Below are 22,421 nucleotides of genomic sequence, written 5' to 3'. Positions count from 1 at the left end.
AATCACCGTCCACAATCCAGGGGAATCACCGTCCACAATCCAGGGGAATCACCGTCCACAATCCAAGGGAATCACGGTCCACAATCCAGGGGAATCATCGTCCACAATCCAGGGGAATCACCGTCCACAATCCAGGGGAATCATCGTCCACAATACAGGGGAATCACCGTCCACAATCCAGGGGAATCACCGTCCACAATCCAGGGGAATCACCGTCCACAATCCAGGGGAATCACCGTCCACAATCCAAGGGAATCACGGTCCACAATCCAGGGGAATCATCGTCCACAATCCAGGGGAATCACCGTCCACAATCCAGGGGAATCATCGTCCACAATACAGGGGAATCACCGTCCACAATCCAGGGGAATCACCGTCCACAATCCAGGGGAATCACCGTCCACAATCCAGGGGAATCATCGTCCACAATACAGGGGAATCACCGTCCACAATCCAGGGGAATCATCGTCCACAATCCAGGGGAATCACCCTCCACAATCCAGGGGAATCACCGTCCACAATCCAGGGGAATCATCGTCCACAATCCAGGGGAATCACCGACCATAATCCAGGGGAATCACTGTCCACAATCCAGGGGAATCACCGTCCACAATCCAGGGGAATCACCGTCCACAATCCAGGGGAATCACCATCCACAATCCAGGGGAATCACCGTCCACAATCCAGGGGAATCACCGTCCACAATCCAAGGGAATCACCGTCCACAATCCAGGGGAATCACCGTCCACAATCCAGGGGAATCACTGTCCACAATCCAGGGGAATCACCGTCCACAATCCAGGGGAATCACCGTCCACAATCCAAGGGAATCACGGTCCACAATCCAGGGGAATCATCGTCCACAATCCAGGGGAATCATCGTCCACAATCCAGGGGAATCATCGTCCACAATCCAGGGGAATCATCGTCCACAATCCAGGGGAATCACCGTCCACAATCCAGGGGAATCATCGTCCACAATCCAGGGGAATCACCGTCCACAATCCAGGGGAATCATCGTCCACAATCCAGGGGAATCATCGTCCACAATCCAGGGGAATCATCGTCCACAATCCAGGGGAATCACCGTCCACAATCCAGGAGAATCACCGTCCACAATCCAGGGGAATCATCGTCCACAATCCAGGGGAATCACCGTCCACAATCCAGGGGAATCATCGTCCACAATCCAGGGGAATCATCGTCCACAATCCAGGGGAATCATCGTCCACAATCCAGGGGAATCACCGTCCACAATCCAGGGGAATCACCGTCCACAATCCAGGGGAATCATCGTCCACAATCCAGGGGAATCACCGTCCATAATCCAGGGGAATCATCGTCCACAATCCAGGGGAATCACAGTCCACAATCCAGGGGAATCACCATCCACAATCCAGGGGAATCATAGTCCACAATCCAGGGGAATCACCATCCACAATCCAGGGGAATCATAGTCCACAATCCAGGGGAATCACCATCCACAATCCAGGGGAATCACCGTCCACAATCCAGGGGAATCACCGTCCACAATCCAGGGGAATCACCGTCCACAATCCAGGGGAATCATAGTCCACAATCCAGGGGAATCACCCTCCACAATTCAGGGGAATCATCGTCCACAATCCAGGGGAATCACCGTCCACAATCCAGGGGAATCACCGTCCACAATCCAGGGGAATCACCGTCCACAATCCAGGGGAATCATCGTCCACAATCCAGGGGAATCACCGTCCACAATCCAGGGGAATCACCGTCCACAATCCAGGGGAATCACCGTCCACAATCCAGGGGAATCATCGTCCACAATCCAGGGGAATCACCGTCCACAATCCAGGGGAATCATCGTCCACAATCCAGGGGAATCACCGTCCACAATCCAGGGGAATCATCGTCCACAATCCAGGAGAATCACCGTCCACAATCCAGGGGAATCATCGTCCACAATCCAGGGGAATCATCGTCCACAATCCAGGGGAATCATAGTCCACAATCCAGGGGAATCATCGTCCACAATCCAGGGGAATCACCGTCCACAATCCAGGGGAATCATCGTCCACAATCCAGGGGAATCATCGTCCACAATCCAGGGGAATCATCGTCCACATTCCAGGGGAATCACCGTCCACAATCCAGGGGAATCACCGTCCACAATCCAGGGGAATCATCGTCCACAATCCAGGGGAATCATAGTCCACAATCCAGGGGAATCACCGTCCACAATCCAGGGGAATCATCGTCCACAATCCAGGGGAATCATCGTCCACAATCCAGGGGAATCATCGTCCACAATCCAGGGGAATCACCGTCCACAATCCAGGAGAATCACCGTCCACAATCCAGGGGAATCTTCGTCCACAATCCAGGGGAATCACCGTCCACAATCCAGGGGAATCATCGTCCACAATCCAGGGGAATCATCGTCCACAATCCAGGGGAATCATCGTCCACAATCCAGGGGAATCACCGTCCACAATCCAGGGGAATCACCGTCCACAATCCAGGGGAATCATCGTCCACAATCCAGGGGAATCACCGTCCATAATCCAGGGGAATCATCGTCCACAATCCAGGGGAATCACAGTCCACAATCCAGGGGAATCACCATCCACAATCCAGGGGAATCATAGTCCACAATCCAGGGGAATCACCATCCACAATCCAGGGGAATCATAGTCCACAATCCAGGGGAATCACCATCCACAATCCAGGGGAATCACCGTCCACAATCCAGGGGAATCACCGTCCACAATCCAGGGGAATCATAGTCCACAATCCAGGGGAATCACCCTCCACAATTCAGGGGAATCATCGTCCACAATCCAGGGGAATCACCGTCCACAATCCAGGGGAATCACCGTCCACAATCCAGGGGAATCACCGTCCACAATCCAGGGGAATCATCGTCCACAATCCAGGGGAATCACCGTCCACAATCCAGGGGAATCACCGTCCACAATCCAGGGGAATCATCGTCCACAATCCAGGGGAATCATCGTCCACAATCCAGGGGAATCATCGTCCACAATCCAGGAGAATCACCGTCCACAATCCAGGGGAATCACCGTCCACAATCCAGGGGAATTATCGTCCACAATCCAGGGGAATCACCGTCCACAATCCAGGGGAATCACCGTCCACAATTCAGGGGAATCATCGTCCACAATCCAGGGGAATCACCATCCACAATCCAGGGGAATCACCGTCCACAATCCAGGGGAATCATCGTCCACAATCCAGGGGAATCACCGTCCACAATCCAGGGGAATCACCATCCACAATCCAGGGGAATCATCGTCCACAATCCAGGGGAATCATCGTCCATAATCCAGGGGAATCACCGTCCACAATCCAGGGGAATCACCGTCCACAATCCAGGGGAATCACCGTCCACAATCCAGGGGAATCACCGTCCACAATCCAGGGGAATCATCGTCCACAATCCAGGGGAATCATCGTCCACAATCCAGGGGAATCATCGTCCACAATCCAGGGGAATCACAGTCCACAATCCAGGGGAATCACCGTCCACAATCCAGGGGAATCACCCTCCACAATCCAGGGGAATCACCGTCCACAATCCAAGGGAATCACCGTCCACAATCCAGGGGAATCATCGTCCACAATCAAGGGGAATCACCGTCCACAATCCAGGGGAATCACCGTCCACAATCCAGGGGAATCACCCTCCACAATCCAGGGGAATCACCGTCCACAATCCAAGGGAATCACCGTCCACAATCCAGGGGAATCATCGTCCACAATCCAGGGGAATCATCGTCCACAATCCAGACGAATCACAGTCCACAATCCAGGGGAATCACCATCCACAATCCAGGGGAATTATAGTCCACAATCCAGGGGAATCACCGTCCACAATCCAGGGGAATCACCATCCACAATTCAGGGGAATCATCGTCCACAATCCAGGGGAATCACCATCCACAATCCAGGGGAATCACCGTCCACAATCCAGGGGAATCATCGTCCACAATCAAGGGGAATCACCATCCACAATCCAGGGGAATCACCATCCACAATCCAGGGGAATCATCGTCCACAATCCAGGGGAATCACCATCCACAATCCAGGGGAATCACCGTCCACAATCCAGGGGAATCATCGTCCACAATCCAGGGGAATCACCATCCACAATCCAGGGGAATCATCGTCCACAATCCAGGGGAATCACCATCCACAATCCAGGGGAATCATCGTCCACAATCCAGGGGAATCACCATCCACAATCCAGGGGAATCACCGTCCACAATCCAGGGGAATCATCGTCCACAATCCAGGGGAATCACCATCCACAATCCAGGGGAATCATCGTCCACAATCCAGGGGAATCACCATCCACAATCCAGGGGAATCATCGTCCACAATCCAGGGGAATCACCATCCACAATCCAGGGGAATCACCGTCCACAATCCAGGGGAATCATCGTCCACAATCCAGGGGGATCACCATCCACAATCCAGGGGAATCACCGTCCACAATCCAGGGGAATTATAGTCCACAATCCAGGGGAATCACCGTCCACAATCCAGGGGAATTATAGTCCACAATCCAGGGGAATCACCGTCCACAATCCAGACGAATCACCGTCCACAATCCAGGGGAATTATAGTCCACAATCCAGGGGAATCATCGTCCACAATCCAAGGGGAATCACCGTCCACAATCCAGGGGAATTATAGTCCACAATCCAGGGGAATCACCGTCCACAATCCAGGGGAATCACTGTCCACAATCCAGGGGAATTATAGTCCACAATCCAGGGGAATCACCGTCTACAATCCAGACGACTCACCGTCCACAATCCAGTGGAATTATAGTCCACAATCCAGGGGAATCACCGTCCACAATCCAGGGGAATCATAGTCCACAATCCAGGTGAATTATAGTCCACAATCAAGGGGAATCACCGTCCACAATCCAGGGGAATCACCGTCCACAATCCAAGGGAATCATCGTCCACAATCCAGGGGAATCATAGTCCACAATCAAGGGGAATCACCGTCCACAATCCAAGGGAATCATCGTCCACAATCCAGGGGAATCATAGTCCACAATCCAGGGGAATCACCCTCCACAATCCAGGGGAATCATCCTCCACAATCCAGGGGAATCATTCTCCACAATCCAGGGGAATCATAGTCCACAATCCAGGGGAATCACCGTCCACAATCCAGGCGAATCACCCTCCACAATCCAGGGGAATCACCGTCCACAATCCAGGCGAATCACCCTCCACAATCCAGGGGAATCACCGTCCATAATCCAGGGGAATCGCCCTCCACAATCCAGGGGAATCACCGTCCACAATCCAGGGGAATCACCGTCCACAATCCAGGGGAATCACCGTCCACAATCCAGGGGAATCACCGTCCATAATCCAGGGGAATCACCGTCCATAATCCAGGGGAATCACCATCCACATCTCAGGGGAGACACCTCTCACACGTATAACACACGGATGACGTGACTCAAATGAAGTAAAAGGTAACAGACTGGTTACACTCCGCCTGAGAAGAGCAGGCATGCGTGGCAGCAGCCGTGGCGACGCACACCTGAAACCACGTCTCATAGCATGTACGTATGACGTGACAAAGCAAATCTCAATAAGTATTACGACACCGGACCAAACCTACGGCTGAGAGCAGTCACACCTGTCCTCATGCTGACGAAGGTAAGTCGACCCTTCAGCCATGTGAGCTCATCACTGAAGTTAATGACATTACATGACCCACTGGGAAAGGTTATTCCTATACACAAGAAGGATTTATGGAAGTGGCTGAAGTCTTTAAGTTTTCGAGAGAAGGGATCGGAAAAGACACTACTATCCCCCTTACTTAACTACTGTTGAAATGTGAAAGTAATGAAAAAAAATAAAGAAAAGAAAATATACGAGGCACATATGCGTGATGGAGGCTTGCCCAACACACCCGAGGAGTTTGATGAGACTTTGGACGGTACATTTGAGAAGCTGGTTAAGAAAATCACTAACCGAAGAATTACTACCGAGTAGAAAAAAGAAATGTGCCTATCGTTAAATATGGCGACAAGATACCAACTTGCACTATAACCCAGCAACAGCAACGATCATAGTCTATGTACGACTTAAATGAAGACCATCAACAAGCAAATTGATGACCTTATGGACAGAGTGAGTAGCATGAATGTAAGGCAACATCAGTTTAGACGATCATTCTTTATCAATGTACGAATGAGCCCCAGCCCTGGGGAGTACGCTGGAGTGTGTGTGTGTTTGAACTCCCAGAAGGCATCAGAGACTCTTCCTCAAGGTAAACCGAGACAAAAGGAGAGATGAACAACACACGAACAGCTTTCCTAGTGTGCAGTGCAAGTAAGACCTGGAGAAACGGCTGCTCTGCTCTGCGCACCGAGAAATAGCCCGGGTGTAAAGCTTTTCCCAGACCTATTTGCATTTCTCCGAATTCCTCCTCAGCTCCCTTGTAAAAAAACATCTGATAAGAAGAGTCAGCACGGATACCGAGGGGTAAGAATAGATGGACCCGATGCAGTGTAGGAGAGAAGGGGGACCGCACACAGCTGGCCTTCCCATACACACTAGGTGGCCTCTACAACACCTGTTTGTGTTTAGTGAGCTTTGATTGGGGTGCGACGATTCTGGCTGAGACGTGGTGGGTCTGGCTGGGAGGTGATAGGTCTGGTTGAGACGTGGTGGGTCTGGCTGGGAGGTGATAGGTCTGGCTGAGACATGGTGGGTCTGGCTGGGAGGTGATAGGTCTGACTGAGACGTGGTGGGTCTGGCTGGGAGGTGATAGGTCTGGCTGAGACGTGGTGGGTCTGGCTGGGAGGTGATAGGTCTGGCTGAGACGTGGTGGGTCTGGCTGGTTTGTGAAAGGCATATACAGAAATGGGCGAGTCCAAGAAAGATGTGGTGTGCCGTTAGACATTAAGAAACCCACCGTCCATCACAATGAATTTAATATATCACGTAAACCGTGCAGGAGAGAGTAACAAGATCGAGGCGTTCTTACGTTTCGATTACCGTGCCGCTACATCTACTTTCGACACTTTGGCATCTGTGGAAAATGTACTTTATGCGAAATGTACAGTGTTAAGACAGAGATACGGGCACACACAAGAGCACTGTATTTCTCATGGTGAAAAAAGGGCGTCTTTTAGAGATAGATACTTGTGACAAACCCCGCACAAAAGAAATGGTAGTCATAATGGTAAGACATCTGAAACTTTGAGATTGTCCATTTTTTTTCTGATTGAGTCTATCATACTAAAAGACTATGGTTTCATAGTGAGCCAAGATTGTAACACCTGATGTCATGATTAACAGGGTAAGTGTGGTCGGCAAGATAAGTCACCTGCTGCATACTGAGGTAAGATTAACTACACGAGATGTGGTGGGGCTGGGTAACGACTTGCAGTCCTAGCTGAGACATGGCAGGTGAGGAGGAGGGGATGGGACGAGTTGACTGGGATCCGGGGAGTCTAGCAAGAATGTGATGGCTGGGATGTGTCAAGTGTGGCTAGGACGAATGAGTCCGACTAAAACTGATTATTAATGTAAAATGGTCTTTGGTTTTGCTATCGTCTGTGTTTCCAGTGCTGTCCAATTACCTCAAACCAAGAAAAAATAATAATAAAGGTTTGGGGGCCTACTCTCCCTAAATACATGAGTTAACTTTCTGAATAAAAATCAACAGGTTTCCAATCAATCAATATAAAGGATCCTATTTCACTTCCACTATAAAACGAAGACATAATTTTAGGGGCAAGCGCGTAATTAAATGACACATGAAACCATCTTGTACTTTAGATCCAGCTCAGAGAAGGAGGCGTCGAACACCACGCCTCTGGCAGAGGAACTTTCTCCCTGGCGAGACATTAGTGACCAGCTGAGGTGGTGGTGACTGCGGGCTGCAGCACACCGTCCACCGCGCCGCGCCGACTGACACCAGCAATGGACTACGAATCGGCCTCCTGGCACACGTTGCCAAAATAATCCTGTTTCATCAGCATAAAACGCAAAGTACCGCCCCGCTCACCTGCCACAATAGCCTTTTACTCATCTAGGAACACAGAAGTGTACTTGACCCACACTGTGTAAACTGAAACGGTGAAGTTAACAATATGGATAAGAAAAGGGTCCCCTACTGCGAGTTAAATACCTGCCTACTAGAGATAGTAATACGCTGATCCTCCTCAAAAATGAAACACCACTCCTCACAGACACTGATGTATATGAAACATGGGAGAGTATTAGAAAGGATCACGTAATAGGGGAAAAAAACATATGTTGACAAGATAGAAAAGACCTAAATTAGTATAATAAAAAACGCACCAGTGGTCAGGACAGAAATCATGTAAAAAGAAAATACGCGTACAGGAACTTGCCTCAGTAATAGCAATGAAGTCCTCAGCGGATCGCTCAGCCAAACTCTTGCTGATACCCACATACTCCACGAGCTGCACGCACCTCCAACAACATTCACGCACGCGCCCACCTTACAAACAACGAACGCCACCATAAGAAATGTTCAGACGTAAATATAAAGGATCCTATTTCACTTCCACTATAAAACGAAGACATAATTTTGGGGGCAACCCAAACCAATACCTTGGCCTGAGTTCACATTATAAATGGTGTGGGTTCATCCCGAATAACAAGACACTCCTGACCTCTTCTGATGTAATGTTCGAATCCCACTACGAAGCAGGCGATCTACAGCCAATTCTAACTTCATCCTCCCGACGGGACTGGTTGATGAATAGGAACACGGCGTAAGCTGGTGTGTGTATGTGTGTGCGTGAGTATTAACAAATACATAGCCTTGCCTCCGCCTGCTTGAGGTTACATCGTTAGTGAAGCCACTTTTGGCGAAGCTGCAGCACCGTCACTTGACGAAAGAGAATACAATTTCGTCAAAAAGCACTTCTCGCTTCAAAGGATTCCACCTGTCCCTGATGATGAGTGTGGCGCAACCTTCCAGCCCATGGATAAGGGTTCCCCAGTTTATTTGGATCCTGGATTTGTATAATAATAATAATGATAATAATAATAATAATAATAATAATAATAATAATAATAGAATAATAATAATCATAATAATAATAATAAAAATAATAATAATAATAATAATAATAATAATAATAATAATAATAATAATAATAAAAATAATAATAATCATAATAATAATAATAAAAATAATAATAATAATAAAATAATAATAATGGTGCGCGCGATCGAGTATATGGGAAAAAAAGGAAAATTAAATACGATATGTTACCAGGTGCACTTTCGTGTAATGATCATGCCAGGGGAGATACAAGATTGATACAAGACGTCGAACAGTCAGTTAAGATACAAGGAAGAGACGTAGCTAAAACGCTATCTTACCGGATGGTGGTGTTCGGGTCTGGCAACATTCCTGTCATAAAACTATTATTAAGTGGAAAAGAAAGGGAATTGTTTATAAATTTTGCCTATAATAGAGCTATCCAATTTGTATAGACCTTCATTAATATCAATGTTACAATTCATTGTGTATCTAATAATAGAAGATTCAATGATATCTCTCGTGCTAAGTGAGTTAATAACTGAATTGGCATTATTCCAGTCAATACAATGGTCATAATCTTTAACATGATTTAACAAAGTATTTGGTTCTTGTCCTGTTTTTCATACTGTTCATGTTGCTTAAGCCAAACACAAAGAACCTTACCAGTCTGCCCAACATAAAACATAAAAATGTATACAAGGTATTGTGTAAACACACCCCCCAGAATTTTCTGACGAGTTTATGATTAAGATATTCTTTACAGTATTGTTATTGCTGAAGGCTACATTGACATTATAGGATTTAAGCAACATGGGAAGTAATGCAAAATTATCCCTAACATGAAGAACTAAAAGATTCTTGGTATCAGGGGAAAGTTTGGGTTTAACTCTACAAAACTATTTTTTTTTGCCAATTTAAGGGATTTATCAACGAAAGATCTAGGATACTTTAACTTGGATCCAACAGAATATATCCTCTAAAACTCATCATCATCCGGACTGCATATACGGAATGTCTTACGGGACATCGACTGGAATGCATGTTGAGCTGAGCATGTTGGTGGGTTTTCTGTATATGCTAAGCTTAGCACGTTCTATCCCTATGGATCATGCAATCTAAAAATAACAAAATTATTTTCCACTTCTACAGTAAAATTGATAGAAGGTACGAAATTGTTAAGGGAGAAAATTTTGCGTGTTAGCTAAGTCTTTTCCTCGTATATCAACTGATTGTTCTACGTCTTCTATCTCATTCTTGTATCTCCCCTGACGATGTGATAATTACACGAAAGTGCACTTGGGAACCTATCGTGTTTCATTTTCCTGTGCTTATATATATATATATATATATATATATATATATATATATATATATATATATATATATATATATATATATATAATTATACTTAGTCGCTGTCTCCCGCGTTAGCGAGGTAGCACAGGGAAACAGACGAAAGAATGGCCCAACCCCACCCACATGTATATACATAAGCGCCCACTCACGCACATATACATACCTATACATTTCAACGTATACATACACAGGCACACACACACACACACACACACATATATATATATATATATATATATATATATATATATATATATATATATATATATATATATCCCTGGGGATAGGGGAGAAAGAATACTTCTCACGTATTCCCTGCGTGTCGTAGAAGGCGACTAAAAGGGGAGGGAGCGTGGGGCTGGAAATCCTCCCCTCTCTTTTTTTCTTTTTAATTTTCCAAAAGAAGGAACAGAGAAGGGGGCCAGGTGAGGATATTCCCTCAAAGGCCCAGTCCTCTGTTCTTAATGCTACCTCGCTAACGCGGGAAATGGCAAATAGTTTGAAAGATATATATATATATATATATATATATATATATATATATATATATATATATATATATATAAAACATGAGATGGCCTTGATTACAGCATTGGTTGCCCGTAGCGTCTCAGCTACCACAAAAAACGTATATATATAAATCACTCTTGAATCCTATCAAAGAATGTCTATGTTCTGACATTATCAAGGTTCCCTGTCACTCCTTTATATCGCTGTGACGTCATCACACAGATAGAACGGATACGATGGCGCTGAAATGGTACTACGCCATGGAATCCCAAGATGTCTCTTGTTGTTTAGGAAATCTTTAAATGCATGTGACTACTTTTCCCCGAGTACTACTGTGGGTAACATTAGTCCCGCGTGATTCAAAGGAATTTCTGGCTACGATAGACCGACTTTCTTTTCACCAACGACCCGCCCCTGGAACTGCATTATACTACATTCCCTTTTAGTCATAGTGTTATTTCGAACTGTGGAACGGAATCGTAAGATGATAGTCAAATTGGAAAGTACTTCTGGGCCGGAACTGCTTGCATTTGTGGATCGTTCCGTTCCAATTATCATGAATACGTAGAGGGGAAGCTGACCCTCCCTCCTGGTGTCTTGAGTACCTTCTGGAAGAACGACCATGCCAAAGAAACATTCACCACCGATATGCACGGATAACCGGGTACTGATGCACCGGAATCCAGAGGATACGGGTCCCCTGATAAACAAAGAAAATCTGATACTGGCTCAGTAATACCCAAAGAAAACGGATTCCTGATTCAATACCATCCAATTAAAGGTAGGTCCTGGTTTACCAGTAGTACTTCGTAGATGATTTTGTGTCTTTTCGTTACACACCGTCCACAACACGGTGGTGGTTCTAGGTATTTGTCACAGTAGACGGGAAGGTCGAGACTCGCGAGTCCCCTCCACAGTGGGCAGGGCTATTTCTGCCCCAGTAGCCCTCGTCTAGTTTTTATAATATATCTGGCATTGTTGGCATTCGGCAACAGCAAGTGTCACTACATGTTACATGCGAACCCGCTTATCGGAACAAACGCCGCCTCAGATAAACTCATCGTCAAATCCGAGGAACGCTTTTGCTCAAGTTCATCGCCATGTTGGCCTCATAGAACTCATGACGGGCCTGAAGCTAGTAAGTTCCTCTCGAGTAGCAGGTAAGTAGGAGTACATAAGGCTAACCCGCTGCGTCAGAAGGTTTTCATTTCCCTCCCTTGAACGACGACGATGACGACCTTTAAGAACGACGCTACGACCCTTGGCAGTAGTCCTACTGCTGTGCTCAAGGGATTTATTATTTTCAGAACATCGTATGGATGGTAGAGTTAGACCAAGTTCCACTGTGCAGCAATCTATGGGGCTCTATCTACAGTTCGGTGAGACTCAAGAGCAAAAAGTGCGACCTCGTGAGGCGCGAGTATGAGCAAACCCAGGTGCCAGTAGATGTGTTCAATATGGTCTAGGACTTGGCGTGCATAGGAGCACGAGTCAAAGTGTGTGCGTAGCCTGCCTTTGTTGCAACGTGTGTCGTTCGTGTGGAAGACAAGAAGGCCCACAAGTTAGCCTTGGACAATGATCTTGAGGAGGTTTTTCCCTGAGCGTGACCCAACACGTCGTCCATCTTCTTTATATCTAACTCTAAACTCAGGTGGAATACACTGTGATGGATATACATACAAATATATAAGGGTTCCCCTTGTACTCGCCTCTGCATTACCACAACAGACGTAGGTACTTGATGTTCAAAACGATTCCACAAGATGTACCCTACATACAACAAAGCATAATCGAATATATATATATATATATATATATATATATATATATATATATATATATATATATCATCGTACTACGCCTTCACGGGGTTACGTCGTGAATGAAGGGTGGCCTGTAGCTTGGTAACATCACTGGAAGTGGAGTCTTCAGAAAAATTTCTTACTCCAAAGGAGTCCATCACTTCAATGATACAGGGAGTGGCGAAACCTTTGAGCTGCAGGGGTCACTGGATAGTTTCTCGGTAGCTCCAGGTATGCGGTGCCAGAGATTCAAAGCGAATAGTATGAGGAACAGAAAAGAGGTGGTCATATCCTTGCTTGAGACGGAGTGCGGCAAAAACGTTACAGTGGATGGAATTGCATTTGAATTTCTCAAGACGTTGGGTGACAGTGCTGTTGAGTGACTAGTCAGGATTTATAAAGTATAAATGATTCAAGGTGAGGCGCCTAAGGACTGACGAAATGCCCGTATAGTGTGATAAAGGCAACTAAATGAATGTTGCGATCACAGAGGTATTGGTCAGTTAAATAAACCTGGCATGTTGTATACAAGAGTGGCGATTAAGAGGGTGGTGGCATCATTAGACTGAAGAGCAATGCTGCTTTTAGGAAAGGGTGTGTGGACAAGGTGTTTGCTTTGAAGAATTGGTATGGGAAACATTTGGAAAAAGATGAATCTATATGTGGCAATTATAGATCTCGCGAAAGCGTATAAAATGGTTGACTCAGAGGATATGTGTCAGGCGTGGAAGGAGCATAGTGGAGGGAGACATAAGGAGGTGGGAAATGGAATGAAAGAGGATTCGAGTTATCAAGGTCTGAACATGCAAGAGGAAAAGAGACGTGCATGGGATAAGGTATCGGAGCGATACGGTGAACAAGAGGAGACGTGGTGTCATTGTGCAGAGCCAGGGCTTATTAAGTGGTCAGTAGGAACCAAAGAAACGTCTGCATGGCTTGACTGTAAACAGGAGGCTTTGGTTTCCGTGCATTGCTCATAAAAGCTAGACAAAAGATGCGAGAAAATAACGCCGTTCTTCGACTGTTCCTGGCAGTACCTAGAAGTTCCAGGACGTGCTGCAAGTGGACTGAAAGAGGGGGGAATACTGAAGCGGTCGCGGGAGACTACGGAAAGGTCTTTGATGCCTGGTTGTGGACAGGGTCTCTGGTTCGGAGCACTGCACATGACAGGTGGAGGGTGGATGTCAGCGAATGAGGCTATTTCCTCGTGTTTCTGGCGCTTCCTGAGTGTCGTAGAAGGCGACTAAAAGGGGATGGAGCGGGAGGCTGGAAATCCTCCCCTCTCGTTTTTTAATTTTCCAAAAGAAGAGCAAAGAAGGGGGCCAAGAGAGGATATTCTCTTAAAGGCTCAGTCCCCTGTCCTTACCGCTACCTCGCTAATGCGGGAAATGGAAAAAAGTATGAAAGAAAAAATATGATGCGATTATTACACGAAAGTGCACTTGGGAACTTATCGTTTCATTTTCCCCGTGAACTCATAGGAATATATATATATATATATATATATATATATATATATATATATATATATATATATATATATATATATATATATATATATATATATATATATTATTTATTTTATATTTATTATACTTTGTCGCTGTCTCCCGCGTTTGCGAGGTAGCGCAAGGAAACAGACGAAAGAAATGGCCCAACCCCCCCCCCCATACACATGTATATACATACGTCCACACACGCAAATATACATACCTACACAGCTTTCCATGGTTTACCCCAGACGCTTCACATGCCTTGCTTCAATCCACTGACAGCACGTCAACCCCGGTATACCACATCGCTCCAATTCACTCTATTCCTTGCCCTCCTTTCACCCTCCTGCATGTTCAGGCCCCGATCACACAAAATCTTTTTCACTCCATCTTTCCACCTCCAATTTGGTCTCCCTCTTCTCCTTGTTCCCTCCACCTCCGACACATATATCCTGTTGGTCAATCTTTCCTCACTCATCCTCTCCATGTGCCCAAACCACTTCAAAACACCCTCTTCTGCTCTCTCAACCACGCTCCTTTTATTTCCACACATCTCTCTTACCCTTACGTTACTCACTCGATCAAACCACCTCACACCACACATTGTCCTCAAACATCTCATTTCCAGCACATCCATCCTCCTGCGCACAACTCTATCCATAGCCCACGCCTCGCAACCATACAACATTGTTGGAACCACTATTCCTTCAAACATACCCATTTTTGCTTTCCGAGATAATGTTCTCGACTTCCACACATTTTTCAAGGCCCCCAGGATTTTCGCCCCCTCCCCCACCCTATGATCCACTTCCGCTTCCATGGTTCCATCCGCTGCCAGATCCACTCCCAGATATCTAAAACACTTCACTTCCTCCAGTTTTTCTCCATTCAAACTCACCTCCCAATTGACTTGACCCTCAACCCTACTGTACCTAATAACCTTGCTCTTATTCACATTTACTCTTAACTTTCTTCTTCCACACACTTTTCCAAACTCAGTCACCAGCTTCTGCAGTTTCTCACATGAATCAGCCACCAGCGCTGTATCATCAGCGAACAACAACTGACTCACTTCCCAAGCTCTCTCATCCCCAACAGACTTCATACTTGCCCCTCTTTCCAAAACTCTTGCATTTACCTCCCTAACAACCCCATCCATAAACAAATTAAACAACCATGGAGACATCACACACCCCTGCCGCAAACCTACATTCACTGAGAACCAATCACTTTCCTCTCTTCCTACACGTACACATGCCTTACATCCTCGATAAAAACTTTTCACTGCTTCTAACAACTTGCCTCCCACACCATATATTCTTAATACCTTCCACAGAGCATCTCTATCAACTCTATCATATGCCTTCTCCAGATCCATAAATGCTACATACAAATCCATTTGCTTTTCTAAGTATTTCTCACATACATTCTTCTAAGCAAACACCTGATCCACACATCCTCTACCACTTCTGAAACCACACTGCTCTTCCCCAATCTGATATATATATATATATATATATATATATATATATATATATATATATATATATATATATATATATATATATATATATATATATATATATATACACACTTTAAAATACCTAGTGGTATAAATGTGGTTCACTGGATGACATTTATGATGCACTCTCCGGTTGGACGACCACTACTAGTGACCTGGGTAACACGGTACCGTACTACTGCAATACACACTCTAGCGACACTATTCTCTGAATTCACTAAACTGTCCCAAAACTTGAGCACGAAGGTTCGACCATTATGGAGATAATGGCCAGACCCTTGACCGTGAAAGGTCAGATAAAAGGTCCGGCCATCACACCCAAAGGCTTAATAGTATTTCCCCGATAATTCAGGTGTGACTACACTGCCTGTGACGACGAAGCCCTTCCGTTACTCAGGTCGTGACGTACGGGGTCAGGGCAGCAGTACTCTGCTGTCACCCGCGTCACATTTGTTGTCACTAGGATAATCATTTTCCTGTCCAGATATTATAGTGAGATGATCAAGCTAATCAAGTATACCTTGCATATCGATGATTTGATCCAAATGTAGTTATCAACGCTATTCTACTGTTACTAAAGCGACCACTGAATAACAAGTCATCCTTTTAGTACGACGACACGACCATAGGTTATGATGGCCTAGCTTTGACTTGACCCTCATGGGTAAAGCTAAAGGTCTGGCCATCACACCCGAGAGTCGAGTTCAAGATAAAGGTTTGGAGTACTTCCCCTGACACCACAATGACACGGCTGGAACTCTATAGCGCTAAACTGATACACAAGGGGAGGTAGCGTGAGGCCATGATGTAATGTTGCCTTACCTTTGTCGAACTCCTGGCGATACAGGTTGAGCAATTCCTCTTCGGTCACCTCCGTCAGCACACTAGAAGATGAGGACGAGGACGCAGGACGGAAGAACGGGTCCTGATGTGTGGTGGGCTGAGGGCTAGGGGTGGGTTGGGGGGACGTTGGGTGGTGGGCACTGGTAGCGGTGGCCGGGGTGGGCGCAGGGGGAAGGAAGGTAGCACGTTCCCATTTCAGCGCTTCTCTTACTCTCTTCCATCCCGACACTTTAGTCTTCGGCACAGGCTGTGTGTCTGTGTCCAGTAAGTCTGTACCCACTGACTTACTGCGTGAACGGGCCATTGCAAGGGTGGCACGGGACTTACCTTTGTGTGGCGGTCGGTGAGTAAGCAGCAGCAGGCTCTCCTCGGACCCGTGGCGCGACAACTCCCCTCCTCCGCCGTCACCGTCATCGTCGATATGCAAATCGGAGTCCGACAAATGAATTGGGCCCAGTCCTAGACCTGATCGACGAGCCTCTAGTGTCTCCTGAAGATGCCGATGCATTTCCTGAAGGGTTTGCAGCTCTTCGAGATAATGCACCCGTCGTTGTAAACGAGTATTTTGTTCTCGAAGTTCACCAAGCTGTTCCATCATGCGACACAAATTATCGAGATGATCCAGACCCATTTTTGTGCCCACGACGCCGCCCACGGTGGCAGGTGCCCGCGTGGGGCTCCGTTGCTCAGATCGTAAAGGTAGCAGCGCCTCTTGTGAAGGCTGTCCCGCTCCTTCTTTGGGATCAATTCCTTCCTTTTGTACGAATGGAAGCTGCCCAGGGCTTTCTTTGTGTGTCTGCAATGGCCGCCCAGGGCCTTCCTTCTGAATTTGAGGAAGAGACAACATAAAGTCCAGAAACTCTCGCTCCGTCTGCAGCGCCGCAGATATAGCCTCGCCCTCCACCGGAGCCTCAGCCATGCTGTACTCGAACGTTTGAAGTCGGGAGTCAGGGTCCGGGCTCGGCGACACACTAGGGCAAGAGTCCGAGTCCTGGTAACGCCTGCGAGCCGCAGGATGCGGCAGAGGCGATCCTCGAGGACTGGCGGATATCAAGGAATCCTGAGACATCTTTCTGTGGTCGTCGTCGTCAGTAGTACTCAAACCGCCGTCAGCGTCCTCCGACTGGAGTAGTAGTTCCTGGGATTCCTGATCCTCATGATGCTGCCGAGGGTCCGGATCCTGGATAAGGGGTTCCGGTGTAAGGTCCCGGATGGGGGTCCCTGGCGACGGTACATCCTGGGGCACTTGATCACTCATCACATCTACCACACGCTCACACCGCCAGTCCCGCTGGCACTGTGAGCTGTCGGGCACGTCTGGTTCCCTGCTACCTTGGTGTGGCGCCCCCTGCCTGGCCGTCCCCCTGCTGCCCTAAAGGTGGCCCCCAGCCCCCCACCACTCGCCCTGCGACACCCTCAGCTTAGCCGCCGTCACTGCGCCACTAAATATACGATGAGTGTGGCCGGCGGCCGCAGCACCTGTCGACAATGACGACATCAGGGTTACACGCTAGCCACCGTCCATATGCCAGGTAATATAAACAAAACAGTGACGATGCTACAGCGGGGTCACTGAGTAGGTCCTACCTGCAGGATGGGGCGACACACGGGTAACCTGCTGCTGCTGCACCGGACACTCTTCCATCTGCTAACAGGTCATTCCCACCTGTTGAATGATACAGGTTGTATGTTAGAAAGACGCGAATAACATCGGAATAATTCACCATGCACACTTCAGAACACTTGTATGACACTGTGAGTAAAGCTATAGCTTTGAAGATGTGGTTAATCTATGTGGAAACTCTTTTTAAAGACTTCACGTTCATCTGGTGGATGAAGGGTGTCGCTGGAGGCAGTGGTTCGACATCCCACACTTAACGACTGATCAAGTTTCATCTCAAAAAACTAGCAATATTTCCTCAGGGAGACATGAGCGCTTTATAGCTATATATAGTTTAGTAGTATTGGTTCTGCCAAATATCATTTGTCCATTATCGACATTTAATTATGGTCTATCTTTTTCTCAAAATTTACGAGAGATAACCATATTGAGGTTGTACATCCATCGGGGAGGCCAGGGTAGATCCCCAGTCCCTGTAATACCGTCTACATAGCCATCCGCTCCACCCACATACTGACCCACTGGGGTGATTTACTGTATGTGTGTTAAGGTTACACTCGTGCTGCCGTGTACCATGTCTTTACTACTAAGTATATATGCAGAGCTTGGTACATGTATGCAGGATTAAGAAACGGGGTTAAACGTGTAAAACTCTCCCCCCGTAATACACATGATTACAATGTCCCTTGCTTTACGCTGCAGTAGTAACAGTAGCAATGCGCTCACCTACAGGTATACTTTACTAAATGCAATATATATGAATTTTTCACTGGACTCAAATTTATGAATTTTCAGTCGTCTATGGTGTGGTGTCAGTGAGGATACCATACATTCCATGGTTTGAGGTCCTGTGTGGAGCATAACACCGATTTACCTTCAACATGACATTCGAGAGGAATGAACCGGAGCCACACACCCCGACCTTACACCATAACAAACCTGCGCCAGCGTTTCCCACTGACAATGGTTCTCTGTCGAATGCAGAAAATATTGCGGACGTGCGCAAGATGATGTAGTGCATGTGTGTGTGTTACGTTAGGTTCTAGTGCTTACGTAGGTTTAGATTCTACAGTTAGAATGTTTTAATCTTTTATCTCTCACGTTCCAGTTTTCACCACTGTAGTTGAGGCAAAGATCTATGATAAGGACATTTTCTGTTACATATATATGATAGAAAGTAGCGGATGTGCCGTTACTTTTCCAGCATACTTTGTCAATTTACCCACACACAACAAACAATCTTGGGTCGTCTGACGCGCTGCTGCTCACCGCTTGCCTGCCTCCCAACCTCCACCACTACACTGGTACCTCCCACTTACAGCCTCGTAAATCAGACGCTTACTTCCAAGAGGCCATCTCAGAAGTAATTTAACCTATACATTGAATATGTTATCAAGTAACCGATTACCTTATCACATGGTAGCCTTATGGGCTTTCAAACGCGCATGGAATACATACAGTGAAAATAAATCGCATTTCGTAGCTCTAAAATCAAACACTACGGAATAAACTAAATAAATTTGTAACATACATTAGGAGAGAGAGAGAGAGAGAGAGAGAGAGAGAGAGAGAGAGAGAGAGAGAGAGAGAGAGAGAGAGAGAGAGAGAGAGAGAGAGAGAGAGATATGCAGCACATTGAGGATGTACATTATCATTATACAATCACATTCACACTGATCCCGAGATCAGTAAAAGGTTCGTGCTCACGAGATGACACATTCCACGCGTCAGCCTCACAGACCAGTAGTTATGGTGTTGTAGGACCAGCACCTTAAACAATAACATCCCAGCTCAGCCGCAACAACCCCCTGCCCACCACACCTCATCTGAACCACGACGGTTAACTATGCTTATCCGTCATAACATTGCCTGAGGTATCATTCAGTACGATACTCTCCCGGACTTGCTCTATCACACTCAATTCTCCCGTGCCATACTCTTAACTATATATAACACTATTGACGTACATTTTTTCACACTATCAGCATGAATCACTACGTATCTGTAAAACAGATTGATATCCACGGTCATGTACTCTGAAAATTTTAAGTTGTGGTTTCAGTGAAATAACTATTCCAATTTCTGATTTTCTTTTCCATTTTTAAAACGCAACATCTTTACTGCTCGTGGCCTTTCATCTATAAAAATCAAATAAAAAAACGGCCAATTGTTGGCAATTCTTGTTTAAAATCTGCTCTTAGGTGTTATTTACCATATTGGGTAATATTTCCTTGTGTCTCACTACAAATCCTACCCATCTTCTAATGGGTGCTGGTACACTATGGCTATTTTACCCTTTCATGGTTGCAGAGACTTCCAGTTTCACCCAGTGATCGAGTATGAAATTCAAATAGATTCGTAACATTATTTCCGACAAGTTTATGAGGGAAAGGTTTAAGACGGATACCGTTATCAAAAGTGGGTAACGGGAAAGCTTTGAGAAACACTTTTCCTGCGTGGGGCATGATGTCAAGAGTTCCACACGGATCAGGTCTTCGCCAGCTACCGATTCATGCAGTCTTACTCACACAGAGGACTGAAAAGATTATCAGAAAGGAAATGAATGACTATTTACAAAATAGAAAAATACAACAAAGAGAGGACAACTTGCTGCAGAAAGAGGAGTCCATGTTTGACAACAACTCAGATTTCTATAGGAGGGAGCTCCGATAGACAAACAAGATGGCCGAGTCGATTTCTCTGTATCTGGACTGAAAGAAGGAAGAATAATCCAAAGGAAAGATCATCGCCTTATTGGATGGGAACAAAAGACCCATGTCAGAGGAGTCCTCGAAACAGGTTATCACCAGACCAGTGGAGTGTCCCAGGGTTCTGCTCTGGAACCATCGCTCTTCTTGATCTATGTGACTGACATACCAGAGGGATCAGACTCCAACGTGTTTATGTTTGCAGATGATGACAAGGTCACAGCGGAAGTAATAAGAGAGGAGGATTACATCGACTTACAATGAGACGTAGACAAGCTCCAAAGTTGGTTTGATACATGGTTAACGAACTTCAATCCGATTAACTGTAAATTACTGAGGATGGGACTCAGTGAACGAAAGTCTTCGATGCATCTTCTAAGGATAGAAGCAGTAGAAATCCGTGAAAGGACTTGAGTCAATATCGCTCCTAACTCCTAATCTGTCGCCACTCCCAACTAAGGGGAACAGTAAAGGAGAAAAACTGTCTGTTGGCAAATATCAGAGCTATAAGCTATCTAGATCCTATATCTGGCCATACTAAAGATACGTTTTTCAAGTTTGGTTCCCAGAGGAATGAAACAAAAAATAGTACCATGGGAGTGAGAGGAGTAAGAGGTGATCACTAGTTTGCTGATGTCAACAGTACACTGTTCTCCAAAAGATGCAAGTACAGAAAAGCCAGGCCATAACATGATCTATAACAAGAAATGCATTTGAGAATATGTAAAGTAGTTTCTCTATATGAGAGTAGCGGATGGGTGGAATAAAGTGAATGATAAAACTGTGAATGCAGACAGAATACAGAAGCTTTAAAAGCTGCATGATAGAGACCGTTCAAGAGATGGGGCCCCAAACAATACAAAGCAGTATTTACACCTGTTAAGAAATTGTGCCAAAGTAGTAGATAGTGTACTGTATATACATATTTCTAACTGCAAGGTTTTATAGAATGCGAGGGATAAGAATAATAAATGGTTGCATTGAAGGCTTCTTAACTTTAAAACAGACAAATGTAAAGAACGAAAGGAACTCCCTCTCCGTACTGTACAAACAAGTAACGACACATAACGGGTCCTCCCATTGGATGCCAGCCATTGCAACCATTCCGCAATTTGTACCTCTCCCATCTTTTAACCAGTGTATATGAGACTTACCCCACAGGGACCTCGTAGTAGTACTGTACCTAAAGTACAACTAATTATTGAAGAAATATCTATATTCGGGCGAGAATGTCGTTTTCATTAACGAAACTCTTACCAGTGATATATCATGCCTGGGAGCATTCCCATTGCTCACGAGAACTGTACGCTTACTATTCAGAGGAACAGCATGTTTGTACTTTGTAGACATATTGGTAAGGCAGGATTGTGCAAGACGTAGGTCTACATTATGATGGTAGGGCTGAATCGTCCGACCGTCAATCAATCAATTATTAATGTAACAAGTGATACTGATCTAATTCTCTGGTCAGCATAATGAATTTTAATTATCAAATAG

The 22,421-nt window shown here is 45.8% G+C and overlaps 2 protein-coding genes across 2 annotated transcripts in view; both read right to left on the bottom strand.

Moving 5' to 3' along the window:
• The window catches only part of LOC139748775 (uncharacterized), a 67,733-nt gene extending 49,880 nt beyond the window's left edge, over nucleotides 1-17,853 (bottom strand). The window contains exon 1 of the mRNA XM_071662209.1: nucleotides 16,575-17,853. Within this exon, the coding sequence (XP_071518310.1) occupies nucleotides 16,575-17,853 (1,279 nt within the window). The remainder of the gene's footprint in view (nucleotides 1-16,574) is intronic.
• A 4-nt stretch (nucleotides 17,854-17,857) lies between these two features.
• The window catches only part of LOC139748500 (dynein axonemal heavy chain 6-like), a 142,557-nt gene continuing 137,993 nt past the window's right edge, over nucleotides 17,858-22,421 (bottom strand). The window contains exons 67-68 of the mRNA XM_071661577.1: nucleotides 18,183-18,261; nucleotides 17,858-18,074 (exon numbers count right to left, since the gene is read on the bottom strand). The gene's annotated coding sequence lies outside the window, so the exon portion shown is untranslated. The remainder of the gene's footprint in view (nucleotides 18,075-18,182; nucleotides 18,262-22,421) is intronic.

Source organism: Panulirus ornatus, chromosome 5, assembly GCF_036320965.1.
Source record: "Panulirus ornatus isolate Po-2019 chromosome 5, ASM3632096v1, whole genome shotgun sequence".
NCBI lineage: Eukaryota > Metazoa > Arthropoda > Malacostraca > Decapoda > Palinuridae > Panulirus > Panulirus ornatus.
Note: the sequence above shows the minus strand (reverse complement) of the source record. Positions and strands in the feature narration are given on the sequence as shown.